The sequence below is a fragment of the Phragmites australis genome, chromosome 1 (genome assembly GCF_958298935.1).
Source record: "Phragmites australis chromosome 1, lpPhrAust1.1, whole genome shotgun sequence".
Taxonomy (NCBI): domain Eukaryota; kingdom Viridiplantae; phylum Streptophyta; class Magnoliopsida; order Poales; family Poaceae; genus Phragmites; species Phragmites australis.
In genome coordinates, this window is record NC_084921.1 from 31,913,869 (window position 1) to 31,934,089 (window position 20,221).

General features: G+C 45.7%; 5 protein-coding genes across 7 annotated transcripts; 3 read left to right on the forward strand and 2 right to left on the reverse strand.

Moving 5' to 3' along the window:
• The first annotated feature begins 4,324 nt into the window (after positions 1-4,324).
• Positions 4,325-6,402, forward strand: LOC133915345 (AAA-ATPase At3g50940-like). The gene is made up of 2 exons (XM_062358478.1): positions 4,325-5,558; positions 5,656-6,402. Exons 1-2 carry the CDS (start codon positions 4,563-4,565, stop codon positions 6,124-6,126), a joined length of 1,467 nt encoding a protein of 488 aa, XP_062214462.1. The 5' UTR covers positions 4,325-4,562; the 3' UTR covers positions 6,127-6,402.
• Positions 6,333-8,276, reverse strand: LOC133915352 (uncharacterized). The gene is made up of 4 exons (XM_062358490.1): positions 8,057-8,276; positions 7,890-7,974; positions 6,735-6,863; positions 6,333-6,572 (listed from the first exon to the last, which is right to left on the reverse strand). The coding sequence occupies exons 1-4, from the start codon at positions 8,203-8,205 to the stop codon at positions 6,450-6,452; spliced, it is 486 nt and encodes a 161-aa protein (XP_062214474.1). The 5' UTR covers positions 8,206-8,276; the 3' UTR covers positions 6,333-6,449.
• A 230-nt stretch (positions 8,277-8,506) lies between these two features.
• Positions 8,507-11,667, forward strand: LOC133915363 (uncharacterized). 3 transcript variants are annotated; one of them, XM_062358510.1, is made up of 7 exons: positions 8,507-8,724; positions 9,197-9,317; positions 9,468-9,537; positions 9,667-9,772; positions 9,890-9,988; positions 10,073-10,195; positions 10,301-11,667. In XM_062358510.1, exons 2-7 carry the CDS (start codon positions 9,221-9,223, stop codon positions 11,441-11,443), a joined length of 1,638 nt encoding a protein of 545 aa, XP_062214494.1. In that variant the 5' UTR covers positions 8,507-8,724; positions 9,197-9,220; the 3' UTR covers positions 11,444-11,667. The 3 variants fall into 3 exon arrangements, with proteins under 3 accessions (XP_062214494.1, XP_062214485.1, XP_062214502.1); XM_062358501.1 differs by having other exon boundaries at positions 8,510-8,724; positions 9,197-9,356; XM_062358518.1 differs by lacking the exon at positions 8,507-8,724 and adding an exon at positions 8,733-9,006.
• Positions 11,668-11,851: 184 nt separating this feature from the next.
• On the forward strand, positions 11,852-15,589 carry LOC133888694 (protein GAMETE EXPRESSED 3). The gene is made up of 10 exons (XM_062329031.1): positions 11,852-12,195; positions 12,317-12,498; positions 12,605-12,937; positions 13,036-13,282; positions 13,594-13,878; positions 13,981-14,067; positions 14,203-14,235; positions 14,307-14,366; positions 14,442-14,584; positions 14,674-15,589. The coding sequence occupies exons 1-10, from the start codon at positions 12,075-12,077 to the stop codon at positions 15,301-15,303; spliced, it is 2,121 nt and encodes a 706-aa protein (XP_062185015.1). The 5' UTR covers positions 11,852-12,074; the 3' UTR covers positions 15,304-15,589.
• Positions 15,590-15,776: 187 nt separating this feature from the next.
• LOC133915383 (kinesin-like protein KIN-8A) lies at positions 15,777-19,639 on the reverse strand. The gene is made up of 7 exons (XM_062358529.1): positions 18,445-19,639; positions 17,805-18,078; positions 17,518-17,568; positions 17,334-17,426; positions 16,893-17,255; positions 16,115-16,804; positions 15,777-15,975 (listed from the first exon to the last, which is right to left on the reverse strand). Exons 1-7 carry the CDS (start codon positions 19,293-19,295, stop codon positions 15,943-15,945), a joined length of 2,355 nt encoding a protein of 784 aa, XP_062214513.1. The 5' UTR covers positions 19,296-19,639; the 3' UTR covers positions 15,777-15,942.
• Positions 19,640-20,221: the final 582 nt, after the last annotated feature.

A 20,221-nucleotide genomic window follows, 5' to 3' on the forward strand; every position in this document is an offset into this window, starting at 1 on the left:
GCTCTTTGTATATCCAAACGAGCCCTTGGTCATAAACCTGTCGGGTAGAAGTCATGACTAACTTATCCATATTAACCTTACAAAAATCTGACTATCGAGAATCAGGATGGATACAACCTTTTCCTTCATCGCGTTTTTTTTCACGCATCGCTGAAGGCGAAGGCGCAGATCGATCTCTTCAGATCTTTTCGTTTTACTATCAAGTCATGCATGCCAAGAAGTCGTACGCTCCATGATCTGAAATGGGAGGGCCATCCGGCAAACGGGCCAAAAAAGATCGCAAAGCTCGTCGTCTCCCTGTCACGAGAAAAAAGACGGTCGAAGAAGAAAGAGCACAAGATGCGCATCAAGAACTTTTGGATCCGTCCAAGCCAGCTTTTCGACACATATATACACTCAATGTCTCCTTTCGCCAAAAAAAGTGTTACCGAAAAGGTATTGCCTTAAGACCATGCATGGTCACAATCATGGTCCTCTAATTTATATTCCAAGTAATTCACGGAGTGTTGTCCATCCAGTGGTTGCCATGATCAAGATTTAAAAAGGCAGCAACACGAATAGGGTTGATATAAACGCATTTTTTATTTAATTTAATTTCTAGATAAATTATAAATAGGAACTGATATGTCATAATTATTGTAAAACAAGAGTATAATCTAAACACATATGTAACAAAACTATACATATCTATTATACTCCATAACATAAACGGTAGAGTACTACTCAACATGATTAAAAAAAGATTAATTATAGCGAACATATCGCATGGAGCGACGCCAAAGCCCCCGTGTTGATGTGATGATGATGCATAAGGCGACGACGAATAGGAAGCATATCGCGTAAATAGTTGATAGTGACGAGGTAGCAAATCACGAGCAGTCACACAGAGCGTTTCTCAAAAACCTTATCCGTCATCTTCTGGTATAGGATCACAAAGATGATGGGTTCTAGAGACCTACTCTCCCGATCACTGGTGCACGTCGCGCATAGCGGGATGGAATAGTCTACCTGTGGCAGCATAACAGAGAGAGGAAAAACCCTAATATGTTGTATTCTATTGTGGTGACAATGATGGATAGATATATACAGAGAGAAACGATCAGCACAGACGTGTCACGACTGATTTCTATATATATAACTGTGTTAATCATTTTCTCACGCAGCAAAAAAAAAACTGTAAAAGAAAGCCGTACATGAGCAAACTATTGGATCCAATTTCGACGGACCATTCATGTATATGCTGTGAGCTCGCGCCCTTCGCCCCGACAAGGCAAGCGAGCGTATGTATTCTTCTAATCCTCTCATCCATATATACTAAGTGAGTGAAGGTGACAACTCCTTAAGTTAGTCTCTCTTCACTTCCGGTAGCAGGATAAGACTTAAAGAACTACAACCTCCTTTATATATATTAGGTTTTTAAGATTTATTCAGAATTACACAAATACATTATATTGTTACAAGTAGTATACTTTTACACAAGCCCATGAGGCTCAACTTCGTCAGATTATTTTGCACTATCTTTCGACAGATGCTCCTAATTTTATTAGAAACAAAATACTCCTTCTGTTAAAAAATAGTATGTGTTTTTGGAAAAAAGATCAAATTTAGTGTACTTTGACTAATATTTAATCAAATTATAAAAATAATATCTAATGTATAAAATTATACAACTAAGTTTACAATTCAAAATAATTTTATACTATATAGTTTTTATAGCTATAAATGATATATTCAGTGAGAAAACCTTAATTAAAATTCAACTTCAAAGATCAAAACTAAAAAATCCATCTATTATTTTTAAACAAAGGAAATACTATACTCTTCTTATCTGATGGTTTTTCTTTATCTGCTGCATGCACTAGGTTAGGCTCGCGGCAGGTGCATGCAATTGCAATGTGCGTTGCAACATCTCTGTTTGGGCAAAAGATGTCACCATCGGCGGCGAGCTTTGCACGATGGCACCACCACTTAGCTGTCGAAGTGGACGAGTGGCCAAAACCAGCTTTTCTCCTCTTCCTTTTCTCCATCAAATTGAACTAGATACGGATACAGATACCGGTACTTCCCCCCTTCTCTCACTTTTCTCCCACCAAACCACAGCACTGATGATTCATCAAGCCGGGTCACTTTCCTCTATCACGGATTCACGGTCGTAAAAAGGGAGGTGTTCAAACCATATATTTGATTTTTCTTTTTTACCGACAACGTCCTCGCGCCCATCATCTTTGCGATTCTGTCTCGGGAGAGAATGGATAAAAACTGAAACACAAATCCAATATCACCGCACATTGTATAGAGTATCGTGTTAGTGTCCGATACGACACTTAATGCTAATGGATGGAAAGTGTGTTTGGTTACAGAATGAGGGTGACCATCCACCCTTTTGAACTCCATTTTATGTGTTTGATTGGAGGGATGGTATGAAGAAAGGCAACTAACTTTGAGAAATATTCCTCATATGTTGGACAGAGTGAGCTGGTTATTTTGGCCAGATGAGACCATCCATCTTATCTAATCTTAATCATTAGTAAAATAATTGGTGATAATTAATATATTGTGTTACTAATTATTGTTTATTATTATGAGATTACGGTTGATAAGTGCTAGAGCGTAAATTAGTGTAACAAAAACATGATAATTACCACTAATTGGTGAAATGATTAGCGACAAATAGCATATTTTGTTATTAATTGATAATTACTACGACAAGATTAACATTGATAAGGGTTAGCGTGTGTTAATTAGTGTATGATTAACTTATTATTATTTAAAATTAAGAGATCCAAAAAAATAATTTATCTCATTCAATACTTATTCCACTAAAACCAAACATAAATTTAACTCACCTAGCTCATCCAATCAAACAAGCAATTTGAATCCCCATAAAAAAACATAGATGCCATATCCTGTCTCCTGCTACCAAACACACCGTAACGGATCCAAGCGATTCATAGGTGGGTCCTCGCAAGGTTCGCTTTGCTATCTCCGTCACCAACCGGAGGCGCACGCATAGGCACAGGCGTATGGAATTGGAACCAGGCCAACACGCAGACCGCGGAAATGTGATGTTGACACGGAGCCACTAGCGATCCAAGGCTGTGCCGCTGTCGTGCAACTGAGCAAGGAGCAGAAAATTTTCCCACGGAAACAAAGCAGGCAACTACCGGCACGCGACAGCTCTCTTGAAAACATTGGAGAGAAAACAAACCCTTTTCAAAACCGGAACGGAATGTCCTGAAATTTTGAATACTCTTAGTTTTAGATGTGCACAGTTATTTTTTAAAAAAAACAACACAGAGATATTCCGTGCATATATACGCACTTGCAAGCTTACAAGCTCGAGTTCACCTCTTGAGAAACAAGAGTGGCAAAGAAGATATGTGAGTTGCGTGTGCTATATACATGCATATAGTCTATTCAAGTGAATGCAGATTTTCTACGCCAAAGAGATGTACACATCTGAATTTAGACGTCAGCACCCGCACACTTTACAAAATTCTAATTTTTTTTATACATTTACATCATCTTGAAACACGTATACGTGGGGGGAAAATAGTGCAAACATACGACGTATGTGCCGTGGAAGAACAGAAGATAAGCCAGTCTAATTTAGGTATTTCTATACCGAAAGTGTCCACTGCAGTCAGTGGCGGACCATGATTTAAATAAAAGGGTTGCTAATTTCGAAGTATTAAAACGACAGCACAACTCACACGAGGGCCGAGGCAATGGGCTGCAGCCGGGCGGCGTCAAAGTTGGGAGGCGGCCACGCAGGGAACGACAGGGAGCGCCAACAGCCGGAGCGAGAACAACCGACGCCCAACGGATTGAGGAAGGAGCCAAGGAGATCGGGCTTGTTTGAGCCAATGTTGAACTGAGCTGGACTGCTGGGGTGCTATTTCTATGAAATTTGGACAAGTCGGTGCTAGAGACGCTAGCACCCGCAGTAGGTCCACCCATACTGCAGTCCCTTTCAACTTCTATGCAGTACAGACATATTTTAACATGGAATGTAAATATGCAGGAGATCACGTATACTATATCCATGAAAGCTGCAAATGCCCAACCGAACCAGGTTCACCAAATCCACAGCCATAGATAGCCTTAACTGGATCCCTTAGTCCTCACAATGTGATCTCAGGCGTTACGTGGACCATGTCCACTGCAGGTCAACATCTACATGCCCAAAGTGACGATATAGAAACGTCAAAAGTGAGTTGTCCAGCAATTCCTTCAGTACTGCCACCTAAGGAACCATGTCCGTACCTATAGAAATTACTAGAAAACTTGGCAGAGTACCGTGATGCCATTTTTCTAGCCTGGCCAAGACACCTTATTTTGACAACGCACTAGGCTAACCGTATTTTTAAATATTAACTCGACTGACTCATGAAATCACTTGTCACAACCATCTGGAGTCAATAAAAATCCAGCCCGAGCTACTCTGCCAACACCGACCAGCACGGCCGGACCTGAAACCCTCCCAGCATTTCGAGCAAGAAAAGCTTCAGAGCTCAGACACAAGAGTTGAACACGGATCGTTGAGAGCTCGCCGGCCAGCCATGGCGACCAACGACAAGGCCGTCGAGTCGTACAAGAAGGTGGTCACCACGGCGGCGTCCCTGGCGGCGTCGGCGATGCTGGTGCGCGCCGTCGTCAACGAGCTGGTGCCCTACGAGGTGCGGGACTTCCTCTTCTCCGGCCTGGGCTACCTGCGCTCGCGCATGTCGTCGCAGCACACGGTCGTCATCGAGGAGACCGAGGGCTGGGCCAGCAACCAGCTCTACGACGCCGTGCGGACGTACCTCGCCACGCGGATCAACACCGACATGCGGCGCCTCCGCGTCAGCCGCGTCGACGAGGGCAAGAGCATGATGTTCAGCATGGAGGAGGGCGAGGAGATGGCCGACGCCCACGAGGGCACCGAGTTCAAGTGGCGCCTCCTCTGCCGCGATAACACCAGCGCCGGCAACAGCAACGGGAACGGCCGCGGCCGCGGCGGCAACGGCAACCACCGGCTCGAGGTCCGGTCCTTCGAGATGACCTTCCACAAGAAGCACAAGGAGAAGGCCCTCAAGTCCTACCTCCCTCACATCCTGGCCACGGCTAAGAAAATCAAGGAGCAGGACAGGACGCTGAAGATCTACATGAACGAAGGCGAGTCATGGTTCGCCATCGATCTCCACCACCCGTCGACCTTCACCACGCTTGCCATGGATCACAAGATGAAGCAGTCGGTCATGGATGATCTCGAGAGGTTTGTCAAGAGAAAGGAGTACTACAAGAGGATCGGCAAGGCATGGAAACGGGGGTACCTGCTGTATGGCCCGCCTGGGACCGGCAAGTCCAGCCTGATTGCAGCGATGGCCAATTACCTCAAGTTTGATGTGTATGATCTCGAGCTGACTGAGGTCAGTTGGAACTCAATGCTTCGGCGGCTGCTCATCGGAATGAGCAACCGGTCAATTCTCGTCATCGAGGACATCGATTGCACCGTCGACATGCAACAACGGGAGGAAGGGCAGGATGGTATCAAATCCAATCCTTCAGAGGACAAGGTTAGATACGCACTTGGATGGAATCATACACTCCCTTTCTTGGTTCCTTAGCTTTCTTTTGCAATGCTGATGTGGCTTTGGGCATTTTGCCAAACAGGTGACGCTATCTGGGCTACTCAACTTCGTCGATGGGCTTTGGTCAACAAGCGGGGAGGAGAGAATTATTGTCTTCACAACAAACTACAAGGAGCGGCTCGACCCGGCGCTTCTTCGCCCTGGCAGGATGGACATGCACATCCACATGGGGTACTGCTGCCCAGAGTCGTTTAGAATCCTGGCCTCCAACTATCACTCTATCAGCAACCATGTCACATACGCCGAGATAGAAGAGTTGATCAAAGAGGTGATGGTGACTCCGGCAGAGGTTGCAGAAGAGCTTATGAGGAACGACGACACCGATATCGTACTTGAGGGCCTTGTCCAGTTCCTCAAGGGAAAGAAGGGTGATGCCAATGATAGCAAACGTGAAAATGTGGAACATTTGGCCAAAGAGGACGAGAAAGAGATGACGATGATGGAAAAAGATGTCTCAGACAATCAAAATCTGAATGATGCAGGCACACAATGATCATCAAATAGTGTGCATATCATGTAATAGTACCATATAAATAGTGCCAGAAAAATCTTCCAAAAATGTATTGTTTTGATAATTAATAGGAGATCAGTTTTGGAACTAGAGTACTCTGGTAGTCTGGTATTATGACACTATATTTCCTTCATAAAGGCAGATACCACATTGTAAAGCAAATATAAGCCCAGTTGTACTCGTATGAGTATATGCAGCAATTTCAAGGTACATTTTATATAAATAGTCTACAGTACCCAAATAATCAATGTTGCGAAACCTGTACTACAGGACATTTTGCATACCGACATAGCTTCTCATACAGATCAAACTTCAGAATCGGTGTTCACCACATTTTCTTCTTGTACCCCATTTTCTTCTCGTAGGTCGTACTCAACAACTAGACCAAGATTATCAACAAACTTGTGGTACACCTGGCACCCTGAACACTGTTTGTGCAGTGAACACAGATGAACATACAGATGTGAGATGTAGGTTTGTCTCATATGGTGATTCCAAAAGAGCAAGCAACAGGTTTGGAATTTGGACTAATATGGGCAAAGCTGCTGATTGAAAGCTGCACATAAATAAACACTCAAAATAAAGTTTACCTGAAGAAAAATTGTTCCTCTTTCATAGGCTACTCTGTTTATCAAGCGTTTGGTCCTTTCACCACATGCATTACATGTAAATTGAACAAGCAAGCTTCTTCTTGGAAGCTTTATGTCAACAGTGACTTCCTGAAACATTACATACGCAAAAAGTTGCATTACAGACATTCTGGCCTACTGATTAATCTGCACTTCTGCAGCATCAGTACTCAATCTGCCAGCAATTTGACCTATTACTGTTCATTTCTGAACCTAGTTTGTTCCTCAATCAGCAAGCAGTTTGTTTTCATACAATCGACTTCTGAATTTCTATATAAAAAGCAATACCTTATTATAGATTGTGCTGTCTTTTGAGAGCCATATCTAATCTGTAAGACGCCCAAAGATGAAAGATCTAATAAATGTGCAAAGTTTAGGCCATGTTTGGCAGAGCTTCAGCTTTTAGCTCCACCTTAGATCTGAAGATTATAGGATAAAATAAAATAGTTTAAACCTCTATTTTTATTCCAAAATGGAAACAAGATGTCTCACCCAAACACTCCCGATGTACCCTTAGCTTCAGCTCCACAAATTCTTAGAGCTAGAGATACCTAGCACAAAAAAATTTAGAGCTAGAACTCTACCAAACAGGGTCTTAATTCAGTATTGTTGTGTTCGCATATAGTTTACTTCAGCCAGTGAACAAAAAAGACATGATGCTGGAAAACCACACCTTATTGGAACAATAGGAAAAGCCACAACCCCACAAGCTCAAAATTGATAATCGTTAACCACAAAAAGGAGAGTTGATATAGAATACCTAGCAACCTACATCAATACATCAAGTCGAATCTTGTACGTTATCCTATTTAAATGTGTCATGTTTGCATAGTACTTATTTGAGAGAAAAATGTCGAGTACATATTTGAGAGAAAAATAACACACAACGATTATTCAGAAATCAGAAAGCAGTGCTCCAAAAGCCTAGATAATTACTGTCCCCTTAAGCAGATGACTAATCCCCATTGCTACTGGCTGCCTAGCCCAATCCGTAATCGCTGAATCCCTTACTAATCGCCACCACCACCGAATTCCAACAGAGAGCAGGCAAATCCCAAACCAATTCACCCCTTACAAGTTAAAACTGAAATCATAAGCGGGGGAGAGAGTGGTTACCGCCGGCGACGCCGCCACGTCCGAACTGACCTCGCCGGAGCAAGCAGCTACGACCAGCCTCCTACGAGGACAGGAAACCCTTAACCTGAGAGAACAGATGGCACATAAGCTCAGACACCGGCAAAGCCGAGGCCGACACGAGAAGAATAGGCTAGAACGGAGCGCACCCGGGTGCCGTCGCCCTGAGCTTCGAGGAGGCGACGAGGGAGACGCGCGGAGGAGGAGCCGCCCGGTGCCCGCATAAGCTCGCCGTGAACGCCGCGAGGGGCGGCAGCGCTGCCGAGCAGCAGCCGTGCGCCGCGGCCGTCGTCGCCATCGCCGCCTACTGGATTCGCTCGCCTCTCGTCGGCTAACAAAATCGCCGGAAAAGGAGGAGCGAGGCCGAGAAATTAATTGGGCCGTGCGTCGTGGCCCAAATCCAGCCCGTTTACGCCACCTGTCTAGGAAGCGCTCCCTTCTGAGCCCATGGGCTTCCACATGCAGCATCTGTCTTCTAATTGGTCTGTTACAATAAAAATATAAATATTAAATATAAATTTAAAATATTATAGATGTGTTATAGAAGTAGGAGTGTCGTAGTTTGATTTTAGAATAATTAAAAAATTATCTGAATTTTATTTATTTATTTTATTTGTAAAATCTGTTTTATATTTGTAGAGAAGAGATTTCCGTGTCCCCGCGCTGTTGACGCTTTCGTTCCCGCCGCCTCCACCGAAATCTCCATTCGAAACGAGAGGCGGGAGCAGGAGCGGGAGCTCGCGATCTCCACGGGGTCACGGGGAACGAGGAGGACGACGACGAGGTCCACCGGGGCTGGTCGCCGTCGACGCAGTAGGTAAAGACCACGTGCCCTATCTCCGTGCCTCCTCCCGCTGTCCAATCCACGGTTACCCTCCTGTGGCCGCCAACTGTTCGACGTAATTCTCCACCGGCCGTCATGGAGAGGGCTAAGAGGGAGGCCGGCCCGTGTGGTGGCCTGTGCTGAGTGACTATCCACGGCCGGTCACCGCTGGGGCAATGCGCAGTTGGGCTCTGCAGGGTAGTTTGGTTTGAATTAGGGAGCTGGAGAGTCTCTGATTTGGTGGTTTGGGGAGCTGATACTGTCATCCTTTTCAAGGTTGTACCATACCGTCTCATTTCAGTTATATGCTTGGCTTTTGAGACTCACTTATGAAACATAGTGTGACTTTCGAGTGTTTTGCCCCAAAGAAAACTGGGCTGTTCTCTCACCTGACGACTGATGTGCTTAAGCTAAACACCTGAAAGTTGATATGCTAACACTTAAAGGTACTATATGTTTTGTCCAGGGCAGAGTTTCCTGTAACCACGAGATGGCTCAGGCTGCAAGGCTGAATCTGAGAATGCAAAAGGAGATTCAGCTCCTACTGAATGATCCCCCTCATGGGGTCTCACTTAATCTTTCTGAAGGTGAAAATGTCTTATCATCGTTATCAAGCATTGAAGCCAGTATGTCCTTTATCTTTTATTATTTGCTGCATTATTAACCAATGGCAAAATCTGGCACTGCAACTTTATTTTCCTCACTTTTTATGTGGATTCCCTACCCATTAAATCAAGGAATTGAGGGGCCTGAGGGAACAGTTTATGCAAAGGGAGTTTTCATTCTGAAGATCCAAATTCCTGAAAGGTGTGTTTTTATCTGTGATAGAAAACAACCCCTTTAGTCTGAAAAAAAGAAGAAAAAAGCCAACCCCTATCCCCTTACGATTCATCATGTGGTGATGTCATGATGGTCACTTTTTTTGCTGAGATTCAGGTATCCTTTTCAACCACCCAATGTGACTTTTGCTACTCCCATTTATCATCCCAATATTGACAACGGAGGACGCATTTGCCTTGATATTCTAAATTTACCCCCAAAGGTAATTGATAGAATTAATTTATGGGTAGATAAATTTTCTGCGCACAATGACAGTGTAGAAACCCAGAAATTCATGTTCTTAACGTATTGATAAATGAGAAAGAATATTGCTGCACAGGGAGCCTGGCAACCATCAATCAACATAGCTACTGTTTTGACAAGTATCGGCTTGCTGCTAAGCGAGCCAAATCCTGATGATGGGCTGATGGCTGAAATAGTAAGCACATTTTTATCGATGATACACTGGTACGTAATCCACTTTTGCTTCATCATCCAACCTTGTTACTTTTTTATGTGACAGAGTCGAGAATACAAATACAACAGACAAGTTTTTGACATAAATGCTCGGTTATGGACTGAGAAGTATGCTAGTCCTGCTGCTGTTGACGCTAGTGGTTGGGGTTCTGTAGATGTTGCGGTCCTGGTAAACAAGCATCCTACTTCAATTTTACTAATTTCGTGTTCTAACATTATAATATAACTTCTCTTGATATTTTCCTGAGCTTTTATTGTGTTCTGAAAATTTTAGGCACAGAACACACAAATGGAGGACACAGAGAGCTTGGGATCATTGCCAAATGCTTCTAATAAACATTATGAAGGAAGTCAAAGAAAGATGCGATTACTGGGACAAAAGTTATCTCTAAAGTCTGAAAGATCTGAAGAGAATGCCACAACTGGCAAGCAGGATCTGGTGGTTACCCACTTAACATCCAGGGCAAGATCCACCTATCCTACTGCATGTTTGTCTGATGTTTCAGGCAAACAGAATGTCACATCAGAAAACATATCTGTCACTGCTGCTAGTGGAGTAGTTTCAAAGAAAGAATACCAAGGAAATAGAAAGAATTCGCAGTTACCTGGGCAGAGGTTTTCTGTTACATCAGAAGTCCCTAGCAAAAGAAGCAATGGCAATGGTATGTTACCTAATCATCTTCCAACATCAGCATCCAACGCTAAAGATTGTGCCATGCAATCTTCTGATGACGTTTTAGAGAATAGTTTGGCAAGGAGCATTGGTGGATCATCAGATAGCTCATGTAAACTATCAGAAGGAAATAGAAAGAATATCAGGACACTTGGTGTGAAGTTGTCACTGAAATCAGTAAAGCCTGAAAAGAAGAGCGATGATCAGAAGGAAAATATTGTTCCAAATCACCTGCCTTCACAGTCAAGCTTCAACAATCTGCAGAAAAGGCCCTTAGATGTTTCAAGGAAAAATTTCAGTGAAGATACTAGTCTCATTCAGCAGAATTCTAGTACCGAACATCAACTGTCAAATACTCAGTTATCAAATGACGAATGCAATCAAGGTCGCAAGAAGCTGCGCTTACTAAGTAAGAGGCTGTCATTGAAATCTGAACCTGCTGAAACGGACAGGACCTGTGACAAGGAATCTAGGCTACCTAATTGTTCTCAAAGTGGTGACAGGAAGCTGCCCAATGAACTGCCATTGTCAGCGCCAGTCCTCAAAAGTCGAACCATGGTCCCTGGCTTTGCTGATTCACAGAAAGATGCCCACCCATACAATTGCTCCGTCAAACAAAACACAGCTGCTACGGAGAACTTAGTGGTTTCAGACAGCGAAGATAGCGCAGACGAATGCGAAAGACCTCCAAGATCAAGGCTGTCATTGATGAGTAGACGATTGGGTGGAAAGCTGAGGAACTAATTTCACCCCAGAACTCTTGCTCTTTCTATGCTGCATTGTAAAGCCTTTGAAGATGAGGATGCCAATTTACTCTAGTAAATTCTGTCTGTTTATGAGGTGGATCATGTCATGTATGTTATAGAGTACTGTATGATGTCCTACTATGTGGGATGCTAGGAACCTCCTTTGTTGGCACCTCTTTTGATTGGAAGCCAAGTGTTAAGAACTAGATTTTGCCTGTGCAATTCTGTTTTGGCAGTCACACTCACGCGAACCAGAATTGGCGGTTCTATTTTTTTTTTCTTCTGATGCCATCTGGCTGCTCCAACTGCTCGTTTGCCCCCACCATGCCCTCTGCCGACGACGCCGTTGCATCTTCGCCGTTGCTGCGTGCGCGTCTCTCTGGCCATCCGTCGTCCAGCGCTCGCTGTGCGGGTACACGCTGCCGTAGGTTCTCGTGCTCTCGCCGCTTTCTCCGGCGCGTGCCCTGCGGTTGCCAAAGCCCACGACCCTGTGCCGCGTACGTCGTGCTCGTGCACGTACCTCTCCTGGAACTTGAGGGCGGTTACCTTACTTAAAGCATGCAACCGCCCCTTCCTTCCATCACCGAGCGCAGTACACTCTTTCACCCTGACTCTCTCTCGGAAACAGCATGGCCATGGCCATGGTAATGCTGCAGCCCCTATGCCTGCTCGTGTGCTTCCTGGTCGGTGTAGCGCGCTCGGAGTTGCCGGTTCTTCAGAAGCTCTGGTCAGGCGGTGCTGCCGAGAACGGTAAGGCTCTCACTCCTCCCGGCTCCTCGTGGCTTGGTTCTGCTCTTCCACCGGGAGGTTCTTGCCGTGAGACATGGTCGCCGCTGCTCCTGAGTCCTGACACGGATGGTTTCCCTTGCAGCTCAGACGCCACCGGGGGCTGACCGTACCCTCTCGGCCCCTATCATCGGGCACGACGGCCGCCTCATCGCCTGCTCCGGGAAGAACCTCCTCGCGTTCGAACGGAACGGCTCCGTCGCCTGGATCGTTCCCCTCGGGCACAGATGCAACGAAGGCATCGGCCCTGTCACCGAGGGAGGGAAGGTAATCAATCGTGCCATCTGAAGCTCTGCATGATCTGGCAACACATTGCTATGAAACGCACCCATTGATGAGCCTGATCTGAACATCGATTGTGTTGACTGTGCAGGTGTATTTGGTGGCAGAAGACAAGGTCATAAAGGTCACACCACAGAACGTGCACACTGCGGAGGCAGCATCGGAGGTGTTCTTCAGCTACAATGCAACACCGGGGAGGTCTGAGGAGATCATCGGTCTGTCGATCAGTGGTGACTGGTCGTCTCTCTTCCTCACCATCAGAAACCGGGGACTTTTCACGCTGTTGCTGTGCACCGGGGAGCTCCAATGGAGCCTCGGGCCCATGCTCGATTGGTTTGGTTATCGTTTGGGCTGCAAAAAAAACATCTCCAACTGCTATTTCGATTCAGCTCCAGTTGTTGATCACTGTGAGGGTGCGCTTTATGTAAGGTTCATTCCAATGCATATGGTTATTTCACTTCCCATAGTTTTTTCTTAGACCTTCAGTCCTATCTTATTCATTCACCAACCATGTTCTTGCAGATATCGAACACTGAAGGCCAGCTCTATTCCTTGTACATTCATAGCCGTCAGTACAGATGGATCCAGGACCTGAGCTCACTTGACAAAGCGATGACAATTGCACCAGGCAATAGTGGGCGCCTATACATCATCTTCCAAAGAAAGTCTATTGTGGTGGGGCTTGATGTTTCGACGGGAAACATTTCATGGCAGCAGAATCTTGGTCCACTAAGTAATGAGAAAAGCTTTCCAACAGTGGATTCTAATGGTAAAGAAAATATCTTGTTTAGTTATAATCCGGAACATATTTAATTTCCTAATTAGTTTCAGTAAGTGCACTGCATCAATCATATTTTTCTGTTCCAGTATTCTCCTGGAGCTATCCAGTTGTTCTAGAAGATTAGTTAGGTTGTTTAAGCATTCTTCTTGTTTACCTTGTACACTAAGTTTTTATATTCTGCAATCGAAAGAGTAATTGCATTGTCTCATCAATCTACAATCCCAAAAGCTTCGTCTACACCTATGTTCTAGTTTGCAATATGCTGCCACTGACGCTACCTTGTTCAATTGATGTAACAGGTTGGATGTCAATTGGCTCACTAGATGGGTACCTCTACTCGATTTCTCCTGATGGCGACATCAGAAAGTTTGTTGGAAAAACAGCCCACGATTCAGTGATCCATGCAAGTCCAGTCCTTGACTGTTCAGGGTTTTCCATGTACGTCGCACAGACAATAATGGAGGCAAAATCAATCCGAACAATTGGTGACCATACATATGTATCGGCAATGAAGCCATCAAGGATTTTGTTCACTTTGTTAGCACCGGCAACTGGAACAATCTACTGGACTGGAGAGTATCCTGGTTTGTTCTTTTATTTGTATAAATCAATTTTGCAATGCGGACGTCATTTTTTGAGATTAACAATTAGATTGAATATCATATGAGTTTCGATAGTTTTTCCAGGGGGATTATCAAATTTGTTGTCCAGTAGTGACCTGAATGATTTTATGGTAGATGAGACTATTCTTCTCACTGTTCTATCTGCAGCAAGTAAGTCTTTGTATAACTCAGGTGCTGTTGTCAATTAATACGTCTCAAATTAGCAGACAACACTTAATTTGGAAATTAAGTACTTCAAATTAACTGATTTGAAATGCCTTTCCCTCCTGAAATTTCTTGACACAGGGATTGGCAACACCCTGCAGTGCTACACGAGAAGTATGTTTCGTCTCTAAAGCATCACATTTGTTTGTCATTCTAGAGTGCTCCTGACTTCTTTGTTTTGCAAGGGGAAAAGATTGCTTGGACTTGCAGGCAAGCGAAAGCCAATTTTTCCCAAACCGATCCAGGTGAAGTTCAAGTGCTTTCTCTTCTGCTTGTGTTAAAAATGCTCCATTACTGACTGAATAACTTCTGTCCATTAGGTGATCATAACCTTGTTCTTGTGTTCTTGCTCTTTAATCTCGTGGTAATAGTAATACAAGCAGTAGCTGTACGGTTTTGCTGCATCTTTTGGAGGAAGAAGAAGCTCCAAGGCAATGGCTTGCAGAAATTCCTGCGGAAGAGGGTATGCACATTGGAATCTGCGCTTATCCATCGCTTTTGTTCGGAGTTTGCAGCTTCTCCTAGGCCTCACCTCTACCTTCTGAAATGCAGCGCTCTCTTCACAATGAGAGGAGAGTCTTAGGCAAGATGATATCAGAGCTAGAGCAGAAGGCGGTCAAAGACGCCTCTTCGAATGAAACTCTGGAACAGCTGGGTGAAATGGTGAAAGCTAAGGAAGGTGTGGAGAGGAGGTTGTACACATCATACAGCTTGGGCAGGGATAGGCTAGGCTTGACACAAGGATCCTCCATCTTGCCACTGTACCATGGCAAGTACAAGAGCCATTCATTTCACAGCTCACAGAAAGAGAGCATTACAATCTTTAACACGTTCAGCGACACCTCTACTTCTGGGAATAGAACCAGCAGCTACTCTGACAACAGTGAGAGTTGCAGTGCTACTAGCTCTGGAGATATGGATCTCGACGCGAGATCTAGGTCAGCAGAAGAGGCTGGACCTTCCAACACTGCAAATGTTTCTGAGGGAGTTCAGGATGAGTGCCCATCAGATGTCAAATCCCCGTATCGTGTATTCACAAATCCGGTGTTTGTTGAGGAGCATATCACCGCAAGCAGTGGCAATGTGTTGCCACAGAGGGAAGAACTGACGGAAACAATGAAGGATTTTATACCCAGCAAGAGAATTTGGCTGAAGAGGAGGCGAACTCTGTCTTTCAACTAACCGAAGTAACTTGACAAATCCAAATATGATGACCCTGTTATTTGCAAGTTGCAACAATGTCTACATTTGCTGTTTACTGCTGTAAGAGGCCTTCCAACAATTAGTTTGTCTTGATTATGCAGAATAGTTCTGTTCTTAAAAAACTAGGATATTCATTTTGCTATCTTGGGCAGTTCAGTGTACAGGGTTGATATTGAAATGCTTATGGCCTCCATTCAGATAGCCTTCAGAAAAATATTGCTAACAGAACTGACAAGAATGAACACTAAACAGTGAAGAACACCAATCCGCCCAAGCTCGCACACAATTATCGCTGACTTTCTGATTTCAACAACAGTCAAATGAAAAAATTATAAGCCTCAGCAATAGAGGTGGTAGAAAGCTAAGGGAAACTGGATCTAAGTTAATTTAAAAATCAGCTCATGTGTCTCCTGACCAAATGTTTTACAGTCCCAATAATTCAAATGGATAAAAAAAAGAAAGATAAAAAGCGCTCGTTCAATTTGCACAAACCGAAATTGAACTGCGATACAAGGATTTCAATTAAACTCCTATAAACAAAGCTGAAAATGGTAGGGAAAATAATATGAACATCTCATCCGCTGTAGGCAGTCTTCTCTCCTGTGCATCTTAAATGTCTCAATGGATCGCTCTTTGCCGTGCGAATCCCGGCTGAAAGGAAGTGAAATGCAATGAGAGGCCCCAATAAAAAAACAAAAACTGAAATACTCATAAGCCTCCAGCATTAATCTCGTATGAAGCTGTGGGCGCTCTTTCCGCCGTTGGCAGCAAGAACTGAATTTGCCTATACCTGAAGCAGCATGGAAGGGGCTTTCTTCGGTGTCCCTGCAGCTACATGGCTTCGAGTCTTTCTTCCATTGGTAGCAAGAACTGAAGGGCTATTGCCTCCAATGTCCCAGAAGGTACGCTTTTTTGCGGTCGGCGTGGGTGATGTGAACCGGTGGCTCGGGCTTTTCAGCTCGCCTACAGCTGATGCGTCTCTCTGCGCCTTTCGCAAGCTTGCCCTCGTGACGATTCTTCTCTCAGCTGACGCCGCCGCTTCACAGCTGTTCGAAGCCTTCCTGTTGATGAGATCACGGATGAACTCATCCTTCTGCTTGAGCTGCAGTATGTGCTCCTTCTTCATCTTCTCGATTTCAGCCTCCAATGTCTTCACTTTCCTCTGCAGCTCCCTGACCTGCGCGTTGTCTGCTGCAGGCCTCTTGGAGTCTGGCGTGAAGCAGTTCCCAGCCAAGATTGATCGCTTGACCTTTCTTTGGGTTGAGCATGGAGTTGTAACATGAGGTGAGGGAGCAGGGGATTGTTGCGGCGAGATGTTTGGGGCAAGTGAGTGAGCCTGAACTGTCAATAGCTTCTGTTGCTGCCTTACCAACTGCTCCCTCAGCACACTGTTTTCCTTCTGCAGCTCCAGTACTAGCTTAGCCTGATCAGTTTCAGAATCTGGTACATTCAAAACCTCCTCATTTGCAGCGGTAAGTGCCTACAAAATCATAAGATGATTCCACTTTATCATGTGTTCAACTGAGTAGAATGTATAAAGTTTTATTCACAAGATAACAGTTTGAGACCTTTGTTTTTATCTCCTTGGCACGATCAGCCCAATGGAGCGTGTTCTGTGTCTCACCAAAAGAAAGATTGGAGGGGCTAATGTTGGCAATCATGACAGTGTTACAGGATCCTCCGAGTGAATCCTTGAGGAGTTGCGTCAGCTTCGAATTGCGATATGGTATGTGCTTCTTCCCCTCCACAAGGGCATTGATGCAGCTGCTGAGTGCAAGAAGAGAGCGGTTAATGTTTGCTCCTTCGATCGACCTCTGTGTGCGTTGGTCAGTTGCTAGAGCTCTTTCTGATCCAGCAAGATCGATGAGAGAGAGTTTTCCAACTCGTGTTACTATGTTAACTACATCCATGAATCTATATTCTACAGCAACCTGCAAATTTTGAAGGGTGGTGAGTGGATTAACTCTAGGAATTATTCACCACAGGTGAAGTGTACGTAAGAACTTTACCTGCAGTATCGCATGAGAGCGCGATGAGGTCTCATTTACTCGAGTTGGTTCAGTTGTTCGATTTTTGTTACCTTGCTGTAGTAATTTCATAACCTACAAAAGAAGCATATATAAGTAAGAAGATTCCTACCATTTTGCTTGAAAGCCACTGTAAGCTAATCATGCCTAAGAAATAACTCATTACCTCATCTGTGGAGTATGCTCTATAGTGAGTAAGACCAGCAGCAACTGTTCCCTGAAATGCCGCAAAACATTCTATTATAATAGCAATAGTAAAAAATTAAAACATACGGGCAAAATTTACAAAAAAAGACGTGTATTCATTGTACTTTTTCTTCTTTTCTACAACATTGGATTACTTTTTACCACATTTAGTACTAACAACAAGCTAGGAATCACTAATAGTAATTAATTTCACTGGAAGAAACTTGCTGCAGTAGTTACAACATGAATCACTAATAGCTCATGTACCTGTTTATCTTCTCTCAGGTGGAGGGGTCTACCGGGAGACAGCAAGTCCCTCACCGTCTCATTGTATATCTCGAGGTACGACAGCTGAATTGAGTGGTTGCCGTCGTGGCTTCTCTGCCTCACCTTGGAGAACAGATCCTTGATTGCAAGCACCATTACTCCAGGGTTTTCCATTGTCCCAAGCATTGTGTAGGTCTTGCCAGCCCCTGTGGCTCCATAGCAGAACACTGTCCCATTCCTACCTTGCAGGACACCCTCCACAAGATCTGCTGTTCTGCAGGACCAGAAATGGAGAAAAAGATTTACCCAAATAACCGAGAAAGCCTATCAATTGCAATTGAATATACTACTAATAGTTGACATGATCAGATAAGCAAACGCCATTTGTCATCATCAGATAAGCAAGAATACGACTTTAGTTGTCATGAAATGAGGGCTGCTGCTATTATCTGATATAATCGTATCAGCAAGTGCAGTTTTATCATCAGATTTCATTTGTCATCATCAGATAAGCAAATAATAGTCGGATTTTTTTGTCTTTTTCTTCACAAGATAAGCAAATAATAGTCTGGAGTATGCGCATCTGATCGAAAATTGGGTGCTATATTTGCATGTATCCGTAGGATGGTTGTGCTCTTACGAGGTGCCGTAGACTTCTGCCTGCGTCGTCGAGTCGGGGAAGGCGGAGTCGAAGCAGAAATGGCGGCCGCGAACGCGCTTCAACCGGAGGTAGTCATTCTCGGAGGCGAACTCCGTGAGGTAGACGTCCCTCTTGTTGACAATCTTGACGCAGCTCCTCGACCCAGCCTCCTTCTCCTTCCTCGACATCGGCCGCAGCCTCACGAACACCAGGATCCGGCTCTCCAACGCCTCGGTATTGCCGGCCACGGCCTCCCCGACGGCCTTCAGCTTGCTGCCGATGGCGCCTCCCATCGAGAGCTTCCTCGCCGCAGGCGCCGGGAGCACCGGCACCACCTTCTTGATGGGGCAGGACATGGCGTCGCCGGCGCGGCCCGCCACGTTCTCCTTCTCCTGCGGCTCCGCTGGCCGAGCGAACACGATGATGTGGCTGTTCTTGGACGGGGCTCGCACCTCCGGGGTTGCCACGTTCTCCCTCAGCACCGCCACCTCGGGCACCAGAGCAAAGGGGTAGTGGTGGCGCTTGGCCTCCTCGCCCTCCTCCTCCTCGACGTTCTTGGTGTTCTCGTCGTTGACCTCCTCCGCGTTGAGGCACCGGACGCTGCGGCGGTGTTGCCGCGCGGTGGCGCCGCCCTGCGACGCGGCGTGCTGCTGCTTATGCTGCTCGTAGAGCAGGGTGAGCGCACGCATCTTCTCCTTGAGCCCGTGGTGGTGGTGGCTCGCTATGCCCTCCCGCTGCGCCCCGCCGTCGCGCCCCGGAGCCGGCCCCGCCGAGCCCCACTCCATTGCGCCCGCGCCGTTGCCGCTGCCGCAGGACGCGTGGGTCACCCGCGATCGCGTCGAGACCGGCATCTTCTCCTCAGACCAGATCCGAATACCACAAGCTACTCCGCCTCGGCATCGAACCCCGCCGCTCTTCAAAAGATCCAAGAAACGAACTTGCGCGAGGTTTCTTGGAAATCCTTCTCGAGTTCCCGACAAAATGCTCGAACCAGCGCACAAATCGAAGAAGGCAGGAAAAAAACCTCGAAATTTCGGCAAATTCTGGGCTCGATGGGGGTGGGGTTTCTTGATCTGGGAGGGAGTCAGAGAGGAAGAAGGCGTTCGTCTCTCGTCTCTTGTAAAGCGAGTGGTAACAGTAGGGCCGCTGGGGAACGAGGTGCGGGGAACAGGGGAGGCGCTGCGACCGTCGGATCGGGACGGGGCCGAGAACAGACGGCGGATGCGTGGCCAGAGTTTTGAAATCCCGGGGAGGGATCGGGCTCCAACGGTCGGGTGCGTTGGCTGTCGCCTCGGCCCAGCTCTGCCAGGCCACAACGGTCGGGAGACTCTCGCTGACGTGCGGGCCCAACCGCGGGATTTCGGCGCTCATGGCGCGCTCGTGGATATGATGGTATGGCGGATTAGCAGCAGGTCAACTAATTACGAAATGATGAGCGGTCTGATCTGATTTGTGAGGAGGCACCAAAAAAGGTTTTAGAAAGTACTGCTGCCTGGTTTATTAAGTTCTAACGATTTCGGTTTGGATTTCGGGCGATACGTGAAATCTTGCGTTTTGATTGTCCAAAATCTTAGATGGCATTCGATAAACCTGCAGTTGGGAAGGGTGTGGGCATACCGCCCAAACCCCACCCAAACCCACATGAGGTTCAGCGCTCTGTGGTACTTTTAATTTCTGATTCTGCACCCTCTCTAAATTTCTCCACATCCAATTTTCCCAAACCCATAGGTAGTTGGGTAAGTGCAGGCAGCGTCTCTTCGATTCTTTTCATCAATCA

What these genes read in the sequence shown, in the direction of transcription:
- LOC133915345 (XM_062358478.1), top strand. Translation starts at nt 4,563, where the DNA reads ATGGCGACCAACGACAAGGCCGTCGAGTCGTACAAGAAGGTGGTCACC. An exon ending in CCAATCCTTCAGAGGACAAG is followed by an intron (nt 5,559 to 5,655) that starts GTTAGATACGCA and finishes TTTGCCAAACAG; the next exon opens with GTGACGCTATCTGGGCTACT.
- LOC133915352 (XM_062358490.1), bottom strand. Translation starts at nt 8,205, where the DNA reads ATGGCGACGACGGCCGCGGCGCACGGCTGCTGCTCGGCAGCGCTGCCG. An exon ending in CTCAGGGCGACGGCACCCGG is followed by an intron (nt 7,975 to 8,056) that starts GTGCGCTCCGTT and finishes CTGTTCTCTCAG; the next exon opens with GTTAAGGGTTTCCTGTCCTC. An exon ending in ACGTGGCGGCGTCGCCGGCG is followed by an intron (nt 6,864 to 7,889) that starts GTAACCACTCTC and finishes GTAATGTTTCAG; the next exon opens with GAAGTCACTGTTGACATAAA.
- LOC133915363 (XM_062358501.1), top strand. Translation starts at nt 9,221, where the DNA reads ATGGCTCAGGCTGCAAGGCTGAATCTGAGAATGCAAAAGGAGATTCAG. An exon ending in AAGATCCAAATTCCTGAAAG is followed by an intron (nt 9,538 to 9,666) that starts GTGTGTTTTTAT and finishes GCTGAGATTCAG; the next exon opens with GTATCCTTTTCAACCACCCA. An exon ending in ATGGGCTGATGGCTGAAATA is followed by an intron (nt 9,989 to 10,072) that starts GTAAGCACATTT and finishes TTTATGTGACAG; the next exon opens with AGTCGAGAATACAAATACAA.
- LOC133888694 (XM_062329031.1), top strand. Translation starts at nt 12,075, where the DNA reads ATGGCCATGGCCATGGTAATGCTGCAGCCCCTATGCCTGCTCGTGTGC. An exon ending in AGGCGGTGCTGCCGAGAACG is followed by an intron (nt 12,196 to 12,316) that starts GTAAGGCTCTCA and finishes TTTCCCTTGCAG; the next exon opens with CTCAGACGCCACCGGGGGCT. An exon ending in TCCAACAGTGGATTCTAATG is followed by an intron (nt 13,283 to 13,593) that starts GTAAAGAAAATA and finishes TTGATGTAACAG; the next exon opens with GTTGGATGTCAATTGGCTCA.
- LOC133915383 (XM_062358529.1), bottom strand. Translation starts at nt 19,295, where the DNA reads ATGCCGGTCTCGACGCGATCGCGGGTGACCCACGCGTCCTGCGGCAGC. An exon ending in CCAAGGAGATAAAAACAAAG is followed by an intron (nt 16,805 to 16,892) that starts GTCTCAAACTGT and finishes ATGATTTTGTAG; the next exon opens with GCACTTACCGCTGCAAATGA. An exon ending in CCCCTTCCATGCTGCTTCAG is followed by an intron (nt 15,976 to 16,114) that starts GTATAGGCAAAT and finishes ACTTCCTTTCAG; the next exon opens with CCGGGATTCGCACGGCAAAG.